This window comes from Zophobas morio, unplaced genomic scaffold (genome assembly GCF_036711695.1).
Source record: "Zophobas morio isolate AGI-343-1 ecotype UQ-CSIRO unplaced genomic scaffold, CSIRO_AGI_Zmor_V1 ptg000030l, whole genome shotgun sequence".
Classification (NCBI taxonomy): Eukaryota; Metazoa; Arthropoda; class Insecta; order Coleoptera; family Tenebrionidae; genus Zophobas; species Zophobas morio.
Window position 1 is genome coordinate 2,878,736 of NW_026972135.1, and position 21,100 is coordinate 2,899,835.

The window sequence follows — 21,100 nt, forward strand, 5'->3', positions numbered from 1 at the left end:
CTACAGAGATTTAGTTGAAACGTTGAATGCTCCATTGCTGATTGGAAATTTACAAGAAGCTCTGCCACCGAGCCATATCGAAAGAAAGTTAACGAAAACTTTAATAGATATAAAATTTTTGAAAAATATGGATCGAAATACTGTTGCTTTAATTGACTGTGTTACAGATGTGAACTCCTTTCAACTAAATTTACCAGATGTATTAATCAAAATTAATGATGTAGACATGATTCAAAGTACAGTTCAAAATCCGACGATTTATATTTATGAAAAAGATATCTCAAAAGAGAAATTTGATGCTTTGTGCAAACAGAATTTAAGAACACAAATTCATCATTTTAATTATTTGGACAATCGTTGTCTGGAGTGGATAAGAAGTGGGAATTGTGACTCGAAACGTGGATGCTTTGAAAAACTTGATAGGTTTCGCATAAATGATCAATTTATGGAACATCATATCGACCAACGTCAATACTTTAAAAAATCGTCGCAAAATATTAATATTATCTGCGCCGATCCTGGAATGGGAAAGAGCACATTATTAAAAAGTTTGAAAAACACTAGTCCTTCGTCGAAGTGGACTATTTTAATCTACGCAAGAAATCATCCTCAACACTTTAGAAAAAATAAATCAGATATTGACAAGTTTTTGAAATATATTCTGGACGTTACTTGTAACAAGTATTCTAAGAAATCCCACCAAGTAATTTTCAAAACAATGCTGGAACAAAATCAAATAGAGTTAGCCTGGGATGGACTCGATGAAGCGTCTGACGCCACCCAAGCTTCCATTATGGCTTTAGTAAAAGCTTTTTCGGAACGAGGGGTAAAGCAATGGTTAACTTCGAGAAACAACTTAAAAAATAATTTGGAAAAGACGTTACTTACATTTTCGCGAAATATAATGCAGTTTAATGAGGAGGAGCAACGAAGTTATATTCGAGATCGTTTACAAATTCCCGAAGATAAGTTGATTGAGACTTTTAGTAAAATAAGGGAAAATATAATGGCTTATCCAAATTACGAAATTTTGGGCATTCCCCTACAAATTTACATGTTAACAGAATTATTTTCAAAAGATTTAAACAAATATCTCAATTTGTTAGGCGGCAATTTTACTGTTCTCAAACTGTATAATCATTTCGTCAAAGAAAAATTCAACGTTTTATATGCGGAGAAAAAAGAATTTTGTTTATCGAATGAATCCAATTACCAACATTTTGTAAATGAAAAGGAAAGTAAAATGAATTTTTACAAACAATTAGCTGCAAATTTTTACATTTATGATTCATTTGCAGAAAATCCTATCAACGTAAAATGCAATCTTGACGAAGAAGTTAAAACTTTTTTGAACAAAATTAAAAATGAAGGCGATGAAGTAGGAATCATAAGCCGCGTTAATTCTAACAACGAGGTTGAATTCGTGCATAATTCGTTCGGGGAATATTTTGCAGCTTTATATCTCTGTAAATATGAACCATTAAAAGCACGAGACCAAAAGTTTATAACGAACCGTCGTTACAACAATATTCGATTTTTTTTGGATTTAATGTTGGCAAAAAACCGTAAAGGTTTCGTAGCTATTTTATATAAAAATCCTTCAATTCTGGGGGAACTCACTGATGCAGATTTAAAGGAAAAAGATTTCATCGGTCGCGACATTTTAGAAGTGGCTTGTGCATACAGTAAAAATTATCCAGTTTCGAAAAATGACACTGTTTTAACAAAATCCGATTTTAACGAAGATTGGGTAGGTAATACGGAAATCATAAGACATTTGAATTATCGCGATGTGGGGCAAAAATTTAATCAATTCAATTCATGTTTTCATAAGTTGCTACTTTTTTTACCATTTTTGGTTCCATTATATGATGGGACTCGATTTGATGATGACTACTTGGCAGTAGTTTTATATTATGCAATTAAGTATGATGTTTCAATGATTTTTGAGTGCATTGAAAATTCTTTGCCTTTAAAGACCATGTACAATAGCATTAATCCAAGGAGTGTTCTGGGATTAGCTCTTTATAATCGATCAACGCAAATATTAAGAAAACTGTTTTCCAAAAAGGAAGACTATTTCGAATGGGATTTTGTAGAATATTTAGGGGATTCGGTAATGGAAATTGACGAAATATTTACTTTTATGTTAGAGTTGCAAGAGTTTCAAATAGAAGTTCCTAATTTGAAAGGTCAGTTGTTGATTCATTATGCATGTGAGAATCGCCTAATTAAAACGTTAAGTTTATTATTGGTTAAAAGTCCGAATGTGGATGTTCGGGATAGAAGTGGTCGACTACCGATTCAGTATGCTTGTGAACATGGTGATTTAGAGTCAGTAGAATTATTGGTGAGAAATGGTGCAAAATTGAATGTTTCCGATGAAAATGGTCTTCTGCTCATTCATTACGCTTGCAAAAATTGGTTAAATGGATACAGAATTATACCATTTTTGATTGAAAAAGGTGTGAAAGTAGATTCTGCAGATGGAAATAGTCGACTGCCGATTCATTACGCTTCTGAATATGGAAATTTAGATGCCATGAAGTCACTGGTAAAGAACGGAGCAAAGGTGGATGTTCCTGATAAGAATGACAAAAAGCTGCCCATACATTACGCGTTTGACAAAATCTTGAATGCGGACTCCATTGTATCATTTTTGAAAGAAAATGGTGCAAATTTAAATTCCCCAGATGGGTTTGGTCGACTGCCGATTCACTACGCTTGTGAATATGGATCTTTAGGCGCAGTAAAGTTGCTGGTAGACAATGGTGCAAAACTGAATGTTCTGGATGGGCATGGTAAGCTGCCCACATACTACGCATCGAAAAATCAGTATTGTGAATATAGTACTTATTATAACTTTTTTGATAAAAAAAGGTGCGAAAATAAATTCACCAGATCACGATGGTCGGCTACCGATTCATTATGCTTGTGAATTTGGAGATTTGGATCAAGTAATGTTGCTTAAAACGAATGGTGCGAAAGTGGATATTCCTGATAGAAATGGTCGACTACCCATGCATTACGCGTCTAAAAATCGTTTTAATGGACACAGAATTATGACCTTTTTGATAAGAGAAGGAGCGAAAGTAGATTCCCCAGATGAGGATGGCCGACTGCCAATTCATTTTGCTTGTGAATTTGAAGATTTAATAATAATAATAATAATAATAATAATAATAAATCTTTATTTCCTACGGTATTTACACCCAGTTACAGGAAATATTGACAAATAATCGATTAATAGAGTGAGAGTGAATACATAAAGATAACAAAATAATTATAATATTGATTACAAACCAAAAAACCCTAAAACAGAGAAAAAAAAATAAAAACTAAAAATAAACCTATTTAACAGAAATGGTTTTTAATACAATTAGTAATGAACTTAATACAGTCACTATAAATGTCACAATAGGCGGCAATATCATTGAATAATTCGCACATTAATGCAATAGGCGATCTTACTAATACGTTGGTCCTGCTTGATTCACAATAGAATATGTTAATTTGTCTAGTATTAATCCTTGGAATTAAAAAATTGAGTTGTTCTAAAAGTAACGGACAGTCTATTTTATTATTTATAAGATGTATTAAAAATTTTATTATTATTATAATTCTCCTTAAATGGAGAGGTAAAAAGTCAAATCTTGAGAGTAAAGCAGAATGGTCATAGCCTCTTGCTGGGTAAGTACCATCAAGTGGAAAACATAGGAATTTTAAAAAAACACGTTGGACGTGTTCAATATGTGTTTAATTTGGTTCCCAATATATCAGATTGGGAACCAAATTAAAGCTCCGTATTCAAGTTGTGATCGCACCAGAGAAAAGAATAGAGAACACAAGGTTCGTGTATAAGTAAAATCTCGGCAATTTCTGTAGATAAATCCGTACGTTCTAAAACTTTTGGATACCATCTCATGAATGTGCTCTATAAACTGAAGTAGTATCAAAGAGTATACCTAGATCTTTAATCCTTTCAGTTCTATTTATTAAACTGTTTTCAATTCGATAGGGAAAAATGATGTTCTCCTTTTTTCTAGAGTAGGTCATAGCAAAGCATTTATCTTTGTTTAACGACAATCTATTTTTGGAAGCCCAGTCGCATACTGAGCATATATTTTGTTGTAAATGTTGGCAGTCCAATGTTGATGTAATTTTTAAAAACAATTTAAGGTCGTCTGCAAAAAATAATTTCTGACATGAAATAACGTCTCCAAAAGATCATCTATAAAAAGTAGGAAAAGCAAGGGGCCGAGGTTAGAGCCTTGTGGAACACCAGAGGCGGGCTTAATAATATTCGATTTGTAATTGCGATATTTAACATATTGTTCACGATTAAATAAGTATGATTCAAAAAGTTTTAAAAGACCTTCTGAGAAACCAAATCTTTTTAATTTGTCGAGTAGTATAAAGTGATCAATTTGATCAAACGCTTTCTGAAAGTCAAAATAAATAGTATCTACTTGCTGACGATTATCAATTGCTTTGGACGTAAATTGTGTAAAGCAGGCTAAGTTTGAAATTGTGGAACGTTTCTCCATAAATCCATGTTGGTGAGGCGACAAAAACATTTTAATTGAGGAATAGATATGTTTATAAATTATAGATTCAAAAACTTTGGAAAAATTGCAAAGAAGAGAGATAGGTCTATAATTCTTTATTTCTGCTACATCTCCTTTTTTGTATACTGGACAGATAGTTGCTCTTTTCCAGATATTTGGGAACGTGGAAGAATTTAATATTTTATGAAATAACCGGAAGCAAGGATCTACAAAAATATGCGCACAGTCTCGTAACAGAAAACTTGGAATGCCATCAGGTCCCATTGTAAGCGAATTTTTACAACTTTTTAAAGCAAATAAAATTTCTTTTTGTGAAATATTATTGATATTGACTAGTAGCGATGGATTGATTTCATAGTTGTTGGCAGTTGTGTTGGAATTAGAATTTTTGTAGACTCCATTAAAATAATTTGCGAAACCTTCAACAATTGTATTCGGAGTGTCGAGTTCTTCATTATTATATTTCATTAAGCCGGGGATTCTCGAATGGCCTTTTTTGTTGTTAATATACTCCCAAAACTTTTTTGGATCTCTATGCAGTTTATCCTCGATATTTGACATAAAACTTTTGTATGCATTCTTAATCATTATTTTTAGTTGAGATCGATGGTATTTAAAAATATTGTAATAATGTGTAGATTTATGCTTTATGTACTTGCGATGAGCTAAAGATTTATTACGAATACAATTTAGGATTTCAGTGTTAAACCAAGGAGGATAATATTTATGATGATAACTTTTGAAATGATATTTGGGGATAGTATACTCAAAAATTTCATAAATCGTTTTATAAAGTAATTCGCAAGCAGTATTGACATCAGATATATCATCAAGAAAAGACCAATCAATTTTCGAGAGGAGATCATACATTAATGGATAGTTCGCTTTTTTGAAGTTGAAAGATTTAGACTGTGAGTTCATACAAAATTCTTTAAACATTTTATCAGTTAAGGAGAATTCAACAATAAGCGCTGGGTGAAGAGGATCTTCTTTTACAACCGGATCTTCAGATTTTGTGACACTACACTGCAAGTTAGAAAAAACCAAGTCTAGAAGCCGACCCATACTATTACTTACATTATTGTACTGTGAAATATTATAGAATTCTTTAAAATTATTTAACACTAAGTTTGAATTAGTTTTAAGATTAAGGCTAAAATCAGGCGTATTAAAGTCACCCAGAATTATTAATTTTTCATTCTGTATAAAATCTAGATTTATGAATGTTTCAAAAAATAACTCAAATTCTGCTAGAGTAATTGATGGTGGTATATATAAAACAAAGATTAGTAATTTTTGACTAAATTTACCGGTGATTTTAACACCTACAATATCTACAATAGGAACCAAGCTTGTAATGGACGAAAGATCTAACTTCGTAGAGTTATATTGATTACTGACTGCTAAAAGTACACCACCACCTTTGGACAAACCAAGTTCAGCTAAATTACGATCATTACGATGTACAACAAAATTATGTGGGAAAAGTTCATTGTCAAAAATATCTGACTTTAACCAAGTTTCAGAAACAGCTATAAAATCAAAATAATTGGATGATACAGAATTAAAAAATTCAACAGATTTAGAACATAAACCTCTAACATTCTGATAATAGCACTGTAAGAATTTACCATCATAACTGAGTGAGCAAGCTAGTTTAAAGTCACTATTTTTGGTGTGCCATTAATATATTTAATTTTTAAATTTGCTTCACCACGACTAATTCTATCTGTCAATTCTTGCTTCACAGATTTATAATACGCAATCTGCTTAGGCGTTTTGTCATAATTCATCGAAATATTTTTGTAAAGATCTATCTTGCGTAGATTTTGAAATTTTCTGACAATCATATGAGCGTCGGATTCGGATTTAAGAGTGATTCTGATAGGCCTTGGACGTAGATTTACAAGATTGCGTCTACCGATTCTATGGACATTCAATTCATTAGGTTGAACTGGTAAATTTAGTTGTTCAAGGATCTGATTAATGAATAAGCGATCTTGTTCAATTTGCTCGTCAATCGACACATCAGCCTTTTCGGCACTGCCAAAAATAATTATGTTTTTAGCCCGTTTATGCCTTTCATTAACCTCCTGAATGATGGTTTCTTCGTTGGATCTATCAGAACGAAAATTAAGGAGTTGCTGCTGCAATGTATTAACGGTTTCACTAAGTTTGTTAATAGTTTCAACTAAATTTGGAAGTAATTTACAACAATTGCACTGTCCTGACTCGGTTGTATTATTTAATGAGCGACAGTTATCACATTTCCAGGAGACTCCATTTAAAGATTTAATTATATCAAAATGGGCTTTATCAATACCTATACATTTAATATGGAAGTAAATAGCACACGAGCTACATTTCATTGCAGGTACAGTAGGAGTTACTGCTCCATTACAGATTTTACATAGAACAGTCATTTTAGTAATGAGAAAGAAAGAAAAAAAATATATAGTGAGTGGATATGCAAATAAGGTGCTAAAATTACACCTCTGCCTTATAGGAATTGCAAGAATCCGACAATATTTAATATTGAGTTGAATAAAAATTAATAAAGTACGCAGACGCAAAAAAGATTCTAACTACTTGTAAAAAGTGTTCAGGCCACTTAAAAGATAGCGTAAAATAGCATAAGTTGTCACAAATTGCATTAATTTAAACACTTCAGCTTTGCCTGTCTAACAATGAGTTATATCACAATAAAAAGCAAAACTTACGGAACACTATGATGTGTTTATATAAAAATTTATCGTCTTATAACACCATCGAAATTCAAAAGAAAGCGGAGCAGAAATAATCGCGAGATTCACTCACTCACTCCACATAATTTAGATGAAGTAATATTGCTGGTAGAGAGTGGATCTTCCGGATTTAAATAATCAACTGCCCATGCATTATGCTTCTAGAAATCGTTTTAGTGGACATAAGATTATGTCATTTTTGATAAAAGAAGGTGGAGATGTAAATTTTCCAGATGGCGATCTTCGACGGCCGATTCATTATGCTTGTGAACAAGGAAACTTAGATGAAGTAAAGTTGTTGATAACGAATGGTGCGGAAGTGAATGTTCCGGATAGAAATGGTCGACTGCCTATCAATTATGCTTCTAGAAATTGTTTTGATAAACATAGAATTATGTCACTTTTGATACAAAATGGTGCCAGAGTGGATTTTCTAGATAGCGATCGCCGACGGCTGATTCATTATGCTTGCGAACAAGGAGATTTAGATGAAGTAATATTGCTCGTAGCAAATGGTGCTAAATTGAACGTTCCGGATGGAAATGGTCGACTGCCCATGCATTACGCGTCTAAAAATCGTTTTAATGGACACAAAATTACGTCCTATTTGATAAAAGAAGGTGCGAAACTCGATTCCCCTGATTACGATGGTCGGCTGCCGATTCATTATGCTTGTGAATTTGGTGATTTAGATGAAGTAATGTTGCTGGTAGCGAATGGTGCGAAAGTGAGTATTCCGGATAGAAATGGTCGATTGACCATGCATTACGCGTCTAAAAATCGTTTTAATGCACAAAGTATTATGACCTTTTTGATAAAAAAAGGTGCGAAACTTAATTCACCAGATGAAGATGGTAGACTGCCAATTCATTATGCTTGTGAATTTGGAGATTTAGATGAAGTAATATTCTTTGTAGCGAATGGTGCCCAAGTGGATGTTCCGGATGGAAATGGTCAGCTGCTCATGCATTATGGTTGTAGAAATCGTTTTAATGGACATAAAATTATGTCATTTTTGATAAAAAAAGGAGCGAAAGTAGATTCTCCAGACGACGATGGCCGGCTGCCAATTCACTATGCTTGTGAACAAGAAAATTTAGATGAAGTAATGTTGCTGGTAGCAAATGGTGCGAAAGTGGATATTCCTGATGGAAATGGTCGATTGACCATGCATTACGCGTGTAAAAATCGTTTTAATGGACATAAAATTTCGTCATTCTTGATAGAAAAAGGTGTGGAACTAGAGTCCCCAGATGACGATGGTCGGCTGCCGATTCATTATGCTTGTGAAAATGGAGATTTAGATGAAGTAATATTGCTAGTAGCGAATGGTGCCCCAGTGGATATTCCAGATGGTGATGGTCGGCTACCCATGCATTACGCATCTAAAAATTATTTTAATGGACACAGTATTATGTCCTTTTTGATAAAAGAAGGTGCGGAGATAGATTGCTATGATTACAATGGTTTATTGCCGATTCATTATGCTTGTGAGTATGCGCATTTAAAAGCAGTAAAGTTGCTGGTAGAGAATGGTGCCGACGTGGGTGTTCTGGATGGAAATGGTCTGACGTTAGTACATTACGCGTTAAAAAATCCCTTGGATCCACATAGGATTAGATCGTTTTTGATCCATATATACAATGATCTTTGAATTCTGGCTGAATTAAATCGGCTCTAACAATACATTTTTTTTATAAACTGATTGATGTCATTTAGCATAGAATGTGTAATATCGCAAAATTCCATTCGAGTTGTTGAAAATTGGAGAGCCAAGAGAAATTCGCAAAGGTCCTAAAACTTCACCAGAGACAAGGGTTCTCCCGACTGTTCTTTTCGAAATCGATCTTCTCCACTCATTCGAAACACCTCAATTGAATCTCACCAACTTCCACACATTCTTTATAAAACTCTTCGCACTCCTATTCTCGTTCTTCTTGTCATTAATTTTCTGTAAATGCGTCACATCGACGAAAAGTGTTAAGTGTGTTTCATTTAGTTTAACACAACGCAAGTGTAAACTGTTCGTGATTTTACAGTATTTTTCTCACAATTTAGCTTTAAGTCTTCGCTTGTGCTTTGACTGATGTAACCAAATCCGAAAATCTTGAACGATTAGTACTCTATATGATTAAGAAATAGACTGCATTTGAATTTATTAAATTACGTACAAAATAAAAAATCACTAACACAATTGATGCATTCTGATCAACAAACTGACCAATTTTTTTACATTTGTATAGGTCTTGAGTGCATTTTTATGAATGTAAAACTGCAGGAACTGTTAAAGAATAGAGTATTATATTATGTGAAAAGCTCTTCCAAACACTTCTAAAAATAAAATAAAAAGATTAAAATAAGGTACTTAAGTAGTATATATATTTGAGTATTACAAGGCCATTTAGGCCCAGAACTTAATACAAATCAATAAATACTTAATTAGATTAACAACTTCTCTAACTAGCCAATTTTTTTATATTTTTATCGGTCTTGAGTGCATTTTTATGCAGGAACTGTTAAAGATTAGAGTATTATATGTGAAAAGCTCCTTCAAACACTTCTAAAAATAAAATAAAACAAATTAAAATAAGGTACGTAATTAGTGATTATTTTGTAAATAATAATGTGCGACCATGTTCAAAGCGATTTCTCAATTAAATATCATACATTTTTGAAATTTTTAATTTATAGTAAAATAGATTCCCACTCGTTGCCATCAATTTATTAACTTCGAGTTTCATGTCAAATTGCTTGCAGAGGAATGTCCATGTATTTCGGCATCATCCATTTCGGGACTTGACTTTCGAATGTAATTTCTGAAAACCTAAACATTGTAGATTGATAAATAAAGCATTTGTAAGATAAAGGGAGGCTGTGATTAAAACGTCTAAAAATTTGTTGTTCATACGGTGTAAAAACATAATTATATTAATTTTTATATGTAAGATTTAAATGGAACACTTGTACATATTGTGTACATATCTTTTAGTATTGTAAAGTGTAGCATACTGCACCATCGCATCCTTTATAATTTTTAGGAAGATACAAAAAGTTATTTGATTACATAGGAAATTAACACCTGTTTATATTTATTTTCCCGAAATTTTAAATAAATGTAAGAACTATTCACTTTTAATATTCGCAACGTTTTTTAAAACTTGAGTGTCTCTTTATGGCAACAATAACCATACTCAACCGCCACCATAAAATAATACACACCCTCATTACAAAAAACAATTTATTTGCTCTTACTTCGTAACCACCTTAATCCAATCCTCCAACTTAGCTATATCCGCAAAAACAATAAACTCATCCAAATTACACGAATAATCCTCATTCTTAATAGCTGTCGACACCAACCCCCTCAAGTACCACCTCTCCCCCTTCTTAATAATAAACCCCGCCCCACTATCCCCACTACAAGGTCCACTCCCGTCTTTATTCCCTGCGCAGAACGTCATCTCCGACGTCAGATTCTTGAAATCAGCGTGCGACCTTAGACAGGTCTCTTGGGACACCACAGGCATGTCCACCTTTCTGGGTACTGCCACCACGTTCTGGACTTCCTCACTTTTACCCCAACCGGCGACAACCCCTTTCGAGCCGGTAATGCGTTTAAGATTGGTGTCTCCGGTCCATAGGCAGATGGGTCTGACTGTGGTCTTGAAGGACACTTCTTCGTTCAGCTTGATGACGGCGACGTCGCAGTGACCCGAACCTTGTTTGTAGTTGGGATGAGGGGTGACCTCGAGGGCTGTTCGGATCAAGGCGCCTGTGGTAGCCCAATGGGTGAGGTCGGAGCGGCCCATGACCAGGAGGATGTCCTCTTTGGCGATGAGTGGGGCTTTGTAGAACCACACGCAATGGGCAGCTGGGAAAATGATTCGTTTTGATTAACATTCTTGACTAATAGGTAGTTACCTGTAATGACGTGCCTATTCGTGATCAAGTTGGAGGTACACTGGAATGTGTAGGATACCCCTTGTCTGTGGAACATGGCAGCCAACCACGGGTACTCATTATCCACAGTCTTATCTCCTTTCAGTACTAAAGTCTGTATATCATTGGCGAGTCCACAACTTTCCTCGACCGTTAGTTTTGGTGGACGTGTGGTCACTGGAACGTTCTGGAATTCACTTATAGGGGGTGTCACCTGTGGTACGTTAGGGGAAGAAGGTTCGTTGTAATTGTTAACATTGTTCGATATGAAGGGATTGTTCACACCGCTCTGGATATTGTAGGTGTACTGGTTGATCCTAAAGATGACGTTGGCCCATAAGTTGGTAACTCCGTCAACGCTTACTGTAAAATGAGATTTTTTAGTTGAAGTTGGGTTTAATGGGGTTGAAGAGGTACCTGGTTCTGATGGTCCGTAGCAGAAAATTCGCCCGTTGAAGCTAATTTGGGTAATTTTGGGTATGACGTTACGTAGTGGAAAGTTGACTCTGTATCGTAGAACGGGACTATTGAGGATTTGCTCGGCTGGAGTAAGAAGATCCAACTTCAGTTTCTGTAAGTATGAATCAGATTAGACACTTTTAGTAGTTGTAAAATTTCAACACGGATTTTCAGGCATGAAGAATACGAAGTTTTAGTAGTAGAATGAAAATGTCCGAAAAACCGAACAACGCAGAAACTTTCGGATAAAAACCGAACAACGCAGAAACTTTGGGATTCTGTGGAAGTTTAAAACAAAAATTAATTTTCGCCGAGAATGTTACATCCTTGCTTGTATATTAGTAATTTGTTAATACATTGTGTTGGATCTAAAAAACTCCATATTTTATTTTAGAACATTTCAATCGGTGAAAAAGTCATCATGCTACCGCTGATTTTTGAAACTTGTAACAACAACGAGTACTTTTCAATATCCGTGCAAGTCAGTTGTATGTACTTTCATTCAATAAAGTAGTAACACCAGGTTATGGGGCCATATTAAACGCTGAGTCCAAAACAAAATAGAACTTCGCTGGTATGGGGAAATCTCATGGAATCATGCAATTAATGGACCCAATTTTGATGAATGCATGACATTATACTTTTTTTTAAATCTTAAACAAGTACTAGCCCGCCCACCCACCTTCTATTTTCTTAGAGGGTATGTCATTTGCCAAAATTAATCTTATCTTAACAAGTACCAGGCCCGCCCACTCACCCTCTATTTTCTTAGAGGGTATGTTATTCGTTAAAATCAGTCTTAGCAAATACTAAGAAAAAAAAACTATAAAATTTCTAATCGAAAAATGGAAGAAATGAAATATTGATAACTCAAAAATTGAAAACTCGTGAAATTTAATTTTTAATTTAGTAAAAATTAAATTGTAGCAATTATTTTACTGTTTACTTTGTTTTAAATATTAGATTCTACCCTTTGTCAAAATACAATCTAATTCCCATTTTACAGTAAATAGAGAAAAAAGTCAAAGAAATAGGGAGAAGGGGTGGGCGGAGCGGAGTTTAAATTTTTTTCAATAGAAACTTATATACAAACAGTAGGCCCGCCCACCTACCCCCTCTTCATTAATTCCAGTGACTGCTCTTAATATCGTTCAGTCTTATCTTAACAAGTATTCTACTTTCTTAGAGAGTATGGCATTTGCCAAAATTAGTCTTTTCTTAACCAGTACCAGGCCCGCCCACCCACCCTCTATTTTCTTAGAGAGTATGTCATTCGCTAAAATCACTCTTATCTTAGCAAATATTAAGAAAAAAAAAACAAAAATTTCTAATCGAAAAATTGCAGAAATTAAAAATTAAAATATCAAAAATTGAAAACTCGTGAAATTGCTGATAGAAAAATTACAAAATAAAATTCAAATTGTATTAAAAAAAATGTAATCCTAGATTCTATTATTTATCAATATAAAATTCATCTTCCGTTTTTCAGAGCCAATAAGAATGAATGATCAAACCGGAGAAGGGGTGGATGGGCGGGGCAACTTTTTACTTTGTTTTAAATCTTAGATTTTATCACTTGTTAAAATAAAATTCAATCGCCCTTTTTTTAGTAAATAAAAGGAGTCTATGAAATACTTAGGGAAAAGATGTGGGCGTGGCTGAATTTATCTTTTTTTTAAGAGGCTTATAGGGAAGCAGTAGCCCCACCCACCTATCCACTCTTTATTCCAGTGGCTACTCTTAATATTGTTCAGCCGTATCTTATCAAGTCCCTCTATTTTCTTGGAGGGTATATCGTTTGCCAAAATTATTCTTATCTTACCAAATACTAACAAGAAAAATTAAAGACTGAAAACTTGAAAATCGAGAAATGAAAGAAATGAAAAATTAAAAAATTAAAAATTGAAACAATTTTGTTAAAATTAAATTGTACTAAAAAATTTTATGGTCGATTCCATTAATTTATCAATATAAAATTCATCTTCCGTTCTTAAGAACCAATAAGAATGAATGATCAAAACGGAGTAGCGGTGGGTGGGAGGGGCCACTTTTTACTTTGTTTTAAATCTTAGATTCTATTCTAAATAGTCAAAGAAATAGAGAAAAGGGATGGGCGGAGCGGAGTTTAGATTTTCTCTAAAGATCCTTAAGAGTAAACGGTAGCCCCGCCCACCTACCCCCTCTTCATTCCAGTGACTGCTCTCGATTTCGTTCAGTCTTATCTTAAAAAGTACTAGCCGCGCCCCCTCCCCCACCCGCCCTATATTTTCTTAGAGATTATGTCATTTGCCAAAATTAGTCTTATCTTGGCAAATATTAAAAAAAAAATGCAAAATTTATAATCGAAAAAAGAAAAAATGAAAAATTGAAAACTCCTGAAATTGCTGATCGAAAAATTACAAAATCTAAAAATTGACACAATTTAGTAAAAATTACATTGTATTAAAAAAATATAATCCTAGGTTCTATTAATTTATTAATATAAAATCCAACTTCCGTTATTCAGAGCCAATAAAAATGAATGATCAAGACGAAATAGGGGTGGGTGGGTGGGGCCACTTTTTGTTTTCTTTTAAATCTTAGATTCTACCCCTTTTCAAAATACAATTTAATGCCCATTTAACAGTAAATAGGGAAAATTGTCAAAGAAATAGAGAAAAGGGGTGGGCGGAGCGGAGTTTAGCTTCTTTCCAAAGAACCCTATGAGCAAACAGTAGCCCGCCCACCCACCCTCTATTTTCTTAGAGAGTATGTCATTCGCTAACATTAATATTTTCTTAGCAAATACGAAGAAAAAAAAACTGAAAAATTTCTAATCGAAAAATGGAAGAAATGAAAAATTGAAAAATTAAAAATTGAAAACTCGTGAAATTGCGAAAAAATTACAAAATCTAAAAATTGATACAATTTAATAAAAATTAAATTGAATAAAAAAAGTAATCCTAGTTTCTATATATTTATCAATATAAAATCCAACTTTCAGAACCAATAAGAATGAAACAGAGTAGGGGTTGGTGGGCGGGTCAACTTTTTACTTTGTTTTAAATCTTAGATTTTACTACTTGTTAAAATAGAATTCAATCGCCCTTTTTTAGTAAATAAAATGAGTCAATGAAATAGATAAAACATATGGGTGGGCTGACTTTAAGTTTTTTTTAAGAGGCTAATAAGCAAGCAGTAGCCACACCCACCTCCCCCTCTTTATTCCAGCTACTCTTAATATTGTTCAGCCATATAATATCAAGTAGAAGCCCCACCCACCCGCCCACTGTTTTCTTGGAGGGTATATCGTTTGCCAAAATTATTCTTATCTTAGCAAGTACTAACAAAAAAAAATGAAAGGTTGAAAACTTGAAAATCGAAATCTTAGAGGGTATATCGTTTGCCAAAATTAGTCTTATCTTAACAAGTACCAGGCCCGCCCACCCACCCTCTATTTTTTTGAGGGTAGGTCATTCTCTTAGTCTTATCTTAGCAACTATTAAGAAAAAAAAGTGAAACATTTTTAATCGAAAAATTAAAGAACAAAGTCGTGAAATTGCTGATCGACAAATTACAAAAATCTAAAAATTAAAACAATTTAGTGAGCTATTTGCTTTGCTTTAAATCTTAGATTCTACCCTTTGTTAAAATACAATCTAATTCCCATTTTACAATAAATAGAGAAAATAGTCAAAGAAATAGAAAAAATAGGTGGGCGACGCGGAGTTTAGCTTTTTTCTAAAGAACCTTATATGCAAACAGTAGCCCCGCCCATCTACCTCAAGCTCAATATCATTCAGTCGTATGCTAACAAGTACTAGCCCCGCCCACTCGCCCTCTATTTTTTTAGAGAGTATGTCATTTGCAAAAATTAGTCTTATCTTAGCAAGTACTAGCCCCGTCCACCCGCCCTCTATTTTCTTAGAGAGTATGTTATTTGCCAAAATTACTTTTATCTTAACAAGTACTGGAACCGCCCACCCACCCTCTATTTTTTCAGAGGGTATGTCATTCGCTAAAATCATTCTTATCTTAACAAGTACTAGCCCCGCCCACCCGCCCTCTGTTTTCTTAGAGGGTATATGATTTGCCAAAATTAATCTTATCTTAACAAGTACCAGGCCCGCCCACCCACCCTCTATTTTCTTAGAGGGTATGTCATTCGCTAAAATCAGTCTTATCTTAGCAAATACTAAGAAAAAAGAACTGAAAAATTTCTAATCGAAAAATGGAAGAAATGAAAAATTGAAAACTCGTGAAATTGCTGATCTAAAAATTACAAAATCTAAAAGTTGAAAAACTCGTGAAATTGCTGATCGAAAAATTACAAAATCTAAAAATTGAAACAATTTAGTAAAAATTAAATTGTATTAAAAAAATATAATCCTAGATTCTACTAATTTATCAATATAAAACCCAAATTCCGTTCTTCAGAGCCAATAAGAATGAATGATCAAAACGGAGTAGGGGTGGGTGGGCGGGGCAACTTTTACTTTGTTTTAAATCTTAGATTTTACCACTTGTTAAAATAGAATTCAATCGCCCCTTTTTTAGTAAATAAAATGAGTCAATGAAATAGATAAAAGATGTGGGCGTGGCTGAATTTAGCTTTTTTTTAAGAGGCTTATAAGCAAGCAGTGGCCCCACCCATCTACCCCCTCTCTATTCCAGTGGCTACTCTTAATATTGTTCAGCCGTATATTATCAAATAGAAGCCCCGCCCACCCGCCCTCTATTTTCATGGAGGGTATATCGTTTGCCAAAAGTATTCTTATCTTAGCAAGTACTAACAAAATAAATGAAAGACTGAAAAGATGAAAATCGAAAAATGAAAGAAATGAAAAATTGAAAAATTAAAAATTGAAAACTAATGAAATTACTGATTGAAAAATTGAAAAATCCAAAAATTGAAATAATTTAGTTAAAATTAAATTGTATTAAAAAAATGTGATCGTCGACTATTAATTTATCAATATAAAATTCAACTTCCGTTCTTCAGAGCCAATAAGAATGAAAGATCAAAACGGAGTAGGGGTGTGTGGGCGGGGCCACTTTTTACTCTGTTTTGAATCTTAGATTCTATTTCTTGTCAAAATACAACTAAACTCCCATTTTACAGTAAATGAAGAAAATAATCAAAGAAATAGAGAAACGGGATGGGCGGAGCGGAGTTTCGCTTTTTATAAAGAACCTTATAACCAAACAGTACCCCGCCCACCTACCCCCTCTTCATTCCAGTGACTGCTCTTGATATGGTTCAGTCCTATCTTAACAAGTGGTAGCCCCGCCCACCCGCCCTCTATTTTCTTAGAGACTATGTCATTTGCCAAAATTAATCTTATCTTAACAAGTACCAGGCCCGCCCACCCACCCTCTATTTTAGCAAATACTAAGAAAAAAAAACTGAAAAACTTCTAATCGAGAAATGGAAGAAATGAGATATTGAAAAATCAAAAATTGAAAACTCGTGAAATTGCTGATCGAAAAATTACAAAATCTAAAAATTGAAACAATTTAATGAAAATTGCATTGTATTAAAAAAATGTAAGCCTAGATTTTATTAATTTATCAAAATAAAATCCAACTTGCGTTCTTAAGAGCCAATAGGAATGACTTATCAAAATCGAATAGGGGTGGGTGGGCGGGGTCAGTTTTTACTGTTTTTAATCGTAGATTCCATTACTTATTAAAATAGAATCAATTCTCATTTTTTAGTAAATAAAAAGAGTCAGTGAAATAGAGAAAAGGAGTGGGCGGGGCTGACTGTAGCTTTTTTCTAAAGAGTCTTATATAAGCAAGCAGTAGCCCCACCCACCTACCCCCTCTTTATTGTTCTTAATATTGTTCACTCGTATCTTAGCAAGTAGTAGCCCCGCCCACCCACCCTCTATTTTATTACAGGGTATGCCATTTGTCAAAATCAGTCTTATCTTACAAGTATTAAGAAAACAAAACTTGAAAAATTTCTAATCGAAAAATGAAAGAATTGAAAAATTGAAAAATCAAAAATTGAAAACACGTGAATCGAAAAATTGCAAAATCTAAAAACTGAAACAGTTTAGTACAAATCAAATGATATTAAAAAATGTAATCCTAGATTCTATTATTATTTATTAATAGGAAATCCAACTTTCGTTCTTCAGAGGGGTGGGTGGGCGGGGCCATTTTTTACTTTGTTTTAGATCTTAATTCTAGCCCTTGTCAAAATACAATTTAGTTCCCATTTTACAGTAAATAGAGAAAATAGTCAAAGAAATAGTGAAAAGGGGTGGACAGAGAGGAGTTTAGCTTTTTTCTAAGGGACCTTATAAGCAAATAGTAGCCCCGCCCACCCCCCCTCTCTATTTCCTTAGAGAATATGTCATTTATCAAAATTATGTGGAATAATATTATTTTATAACTATTAACATTATTATTATTATTTTAGAAAATTGAGATGTGCACATACAATACAATGTACCTTAGCACGAATAAAATCATCATTATTATTATTATTATTATATTTATTTGGGTCGAATCAGTAGGAAATCAATGACACATTTTTTTTAATATTTCTTTTAAGTTCAAAATTAAAACAAAAATTAAGTCCAGATTTAACCCTCCTACTCACCACATCTTGGTACAACCCCACCATGGAGATATTAACCGCCAAATCCAGGCTCTTGCTCCCGTCGTACGGAATCACAATCTCCCCAAAGTAAACCCCCCTTTGCTGTCTGTACGCGAAAATATCCGGACACGGATTGTCCGGTATCCTCTGCCCCCGCACCGCCCCCGCCAGCGCCGCCACCGCCACCGCGACCAGCCAAAAACGCGCCATTTTACACAAACTCGATCACCTCCTACCGACGACAATTAGCATCTTCTGATCCGGATTATCTCGCTAAAACTTTTGCCGCTCGAGTGATTAGCAACTGGATTTCCCAGCAAAGACGCACGGCACCGAGTCGAATCACATACTGAAAATACGTCCGTGTGTGGACAGGTTTTGTGGTCGAGTATTTACTGATCGGTGACAACAAAGGAAGGAATTGGGTCAGAAATCTTCCGAGATGGGAGAAATGGGTCAAAGGTGAACCGTGACCGAGCAGCGACCCGGTGTCGTCAAGGAACTAATTATGATAATTGTATTACTATGTTTATAACGTGATCTAGTTAGTCGGGGATGACCTTCAGATTTTTTGAATAATGTGAGAGCAGAGCAGGATTTGCGAATTTTAAGTGCGTCACATCCGTAAACAAACCACAGTACTTTTTATTAAATTGTGAAGGGTAAATCGGCACTATTGTATTCTACGAACTTTAAAAAAACTCAAACATTTTTTTATCTAAGCTCAAACGCCAACTTGAATCCATTTTTCGGCTTCAAGACTATATTAGTTGTCAGTTCAATGTCTTCAATCGCCTTAATGGAACTCGTAACCTTGAACTTCCTGATGACCATGGCCACGACGATTTTCACTACCATCATACCATATTTCATTCCTATAACAGGCGCGTTACCACGGCTTTCACTTTCGTACCACTGATTAGTACCCACCTACACAGTTCCGTGGTCCTCCTGAAAAAGGCAGCCATGTGTATGGGTGCCTGTTTAGGGACCTCTCTGGTAAAAACCTGTCGGGGTCGAACTTCAAAGGGTCGTCCCAGTACTTGGGACTGCGATGCAGGTGTAAGTACCCGATTGCCAGGTTGGACCCTTTTGGGATAACTAAGTCGGGTAAGATGATGTCCTCTTCGACGACTCGTCCGATGAAAGGGGCTCCCGGGAATATACGAAGGGTTTCTTTAATGACGCGCTCTGTGTATTTGAGTTTAGGTAAGTCCTCGAGGGTGATGGTACGATCGGGACCTAGGACTTCCATGACTTCTTTGTAGAGGTGGTACTGCAAAAAGGGTGGTTATTTTGGGGTTACTGTGAAGTGTTAAGTTACTTGGATGATTGGATGCATCCCTAGAAGGGTTAAGGCGAAGGAGATGGAGGTAGCGTTGGTGTCGGTACCCTAGTGGAAAATATGTTTACACTGTTGTAGTGGCAGTACTGGTGGTACTTACAGCAAGCAAGAAAGTGTTCACTTCGTCTTCGACTTCCTCTTCCGTGAATTCTTTAGTCAAGTATTTTTCCACGAGGAGGTCCAGCAGAGGCTTTTTCTTGTTTTCTGCAACAGTACTTTTAAAGTTTGAAAATCTAAATTTGAATAAATAACCTTCGGTTTCAAGTTGAGCCCCCAGTTGCTCCTTTTTCTTCTCGATTAACCCCCGACTGACTTTCTTAATCTTGTTAACGAGTTCTTCTTGGTCTTTATAGTCTTGGGTCCACCGAAAAATAAAGTCAAAATGATAGGATAACCGGAAGGCTTTCACAAACACTATTTCCACTAATCTGTCAATCAAATGACTATAATTGGCATCATTAACTTGTGCACTAATTGGTAGTCCGAAAATAGTTTCTAGAAAAAAATTTAGTTATCACTGACTTACGTACCATTAGTACTCACCCCCAACTATATCTATGGCACAGTTCGTCACATACCGACAATGGTCAATCTCCTCACCCCCAACCTTCGTCTGCAAAATCTCAATCAAAGTATTACACTGCTGACAAATAATCTCCGGGTACTCATTCAAAATTTTTTGATTTAAAGCCGGCGCGAGAATCTTCCGATGTCTCTTCCACACTTTCACCGGAGCCGAAATCATCCCATCCCCCAGAATCGGCTTCGTGTACTTATACAACTCGATCTTCTCAAAAGTACCCGGACTATTTAGTATCACCTCCAAGTACTCCGGTTTGCTGACCAAAAACACCAGCTCCGGGCCCATCCAGAACTTCGACAGCTCCGGGTGCTCGTCAAACAGTCGCATGAACCTCTTGGCGATCTCTGGAACCACCTAGTGTATTTTTCCGGGGGAAAAATGGGCGAGTGAGTACCTGAGGAATCTCCGTGGAGGAACATGTAGGCGCTTCCGATGAACGGGAAGTGCATGGGTCCGGGGATCTTCCAGGAGAGTTCGTAGAGGCGCTTTCGCTTCCAGAAGAACTGGAAGCACCACAGGGTAGCCAGGAGGGTCAAAGCGGCGAAGAGGAACATGGTAGACTGAGCTGCCCTTACATTGGCAGTGACTTTATCCTTGCCTTTCTCGTCTTATGCAAGGTGGAACGAGTGAAATGAAATTTGCATGGGTAATGAATAATTGTGTGGCCTTATGTGTATCAAGTGCAATGGAAAGGCTGGTGCGTGGGTACGAAAGAGCTATTTTTACCGCATCAGGTGAGAAGATGGGAGTGAAGGACGGGGTCTTGGGTTTTTACTGGTTAATTTGCTAAATTAGGGTGATTATGGTGCGAGGAGCGTGAAGATGGTGAGGTTTAAGTACGACAAGTGGGAAAGTTTGGAAGTACTTAAT

General features: G+C 35.2%; 4 protein-coding genes across 4 annotated transcripts; 2 read left to right on the forward strand and 2 right to left on the reverse strand.

Annotated features, from left to right (window-relative positions):
* Positions 1 to 718: 718 nt before the first annotated feature.
* On the forward strand, positions 719 to 3,502 carry LOC135137970 (receptor-interacting serine/threonine-protein kinase 4-like). The gene is made up of 6 exons (XM_064067772.1): positions 719 to 1,238; positions 1,299 to 1,466; positions 1,581 to 1,750; positions 1,979 to 2,801; positions 2,881 to 3,092; positions 3,422 to 3,502. The coding sequence occupies exons 1-6, from the start codon at positions 719 to 721 to the stop codon at positions 3,500 to 3,502; spliced, it is 1,974 nt and encodes a 657-aa protein (XP_063923842.1).
* A 4,000-nt stretch (positions 3,503 to 7,502) lies between these two features.
* On the forward strand, positions 7,503 to 8,966 carry LOC135137972 (putative ankyrin repeat protein RF_0381). The gene has a single exon (XM_064067774.1). The coding sequence runs from the start codon at positions 7,503 to 7,505 to the stop codon at positions 8,964 to 8,966; it is 1,464 nt and encodes a 487-aa protein (XP_063923844.1).
* A 1,570-nt stretch (positions 8,967 to 10,536) lies between these two features.
* Positions 10,537 to 18,785, reverse strand: LOC135138109 (serine protease gd-like). Its single transcript, XM_064067976.1, has 4 exons — positions 18,303 to 18,785; positions 11,669 to 11,822; positions 11,234 to 11,614; positions 10,537 to 11,183 (listed from the first exon to the last, which is right to left on the reverse strand). The coding sequence occupies exons 1-4, from the start codon at positions 18,510 to 18,512 to the stop codon at positions 10,561 to 10,563; spliced, it is 1,368 nt and encodes a 455-aa protein (XP_063924046.1). The 5' UTR covers positions 18,513 to 18,785; the 3' UTR covers positions 10,537 to 10,560.
* Positions 18,786 to 19,016: 231 nt separating this feature from the next.
* LOC135138874 (cytochrome P450 4C1-like) lies at positions 19,017 to 20,784 on the reverse strand. The gene is made up of 7 exons (XM_064068902.1): positions 20,625 to 20,784; positions 20,191 to 20,574; positions 19,900 to 20,142; positions 19,748 to 19,851; positions 19,627 to 19,695; positions 19,233 to 19,578; positions 19,017 to 19,177 (listed from the first exon to the last, which is right to left on the reverse strand). Exons 1-7 carry the CDS (start codon positions 20,782 to 20,784, stop codon positions 19,017 to 19,019), a joined length of 1,467 nt encoding a protein of 488 aa, XP_063924972.1.
* Between the last annotated feature and the right edge of the window lie 316 nt (positions 20,785 to 21,100).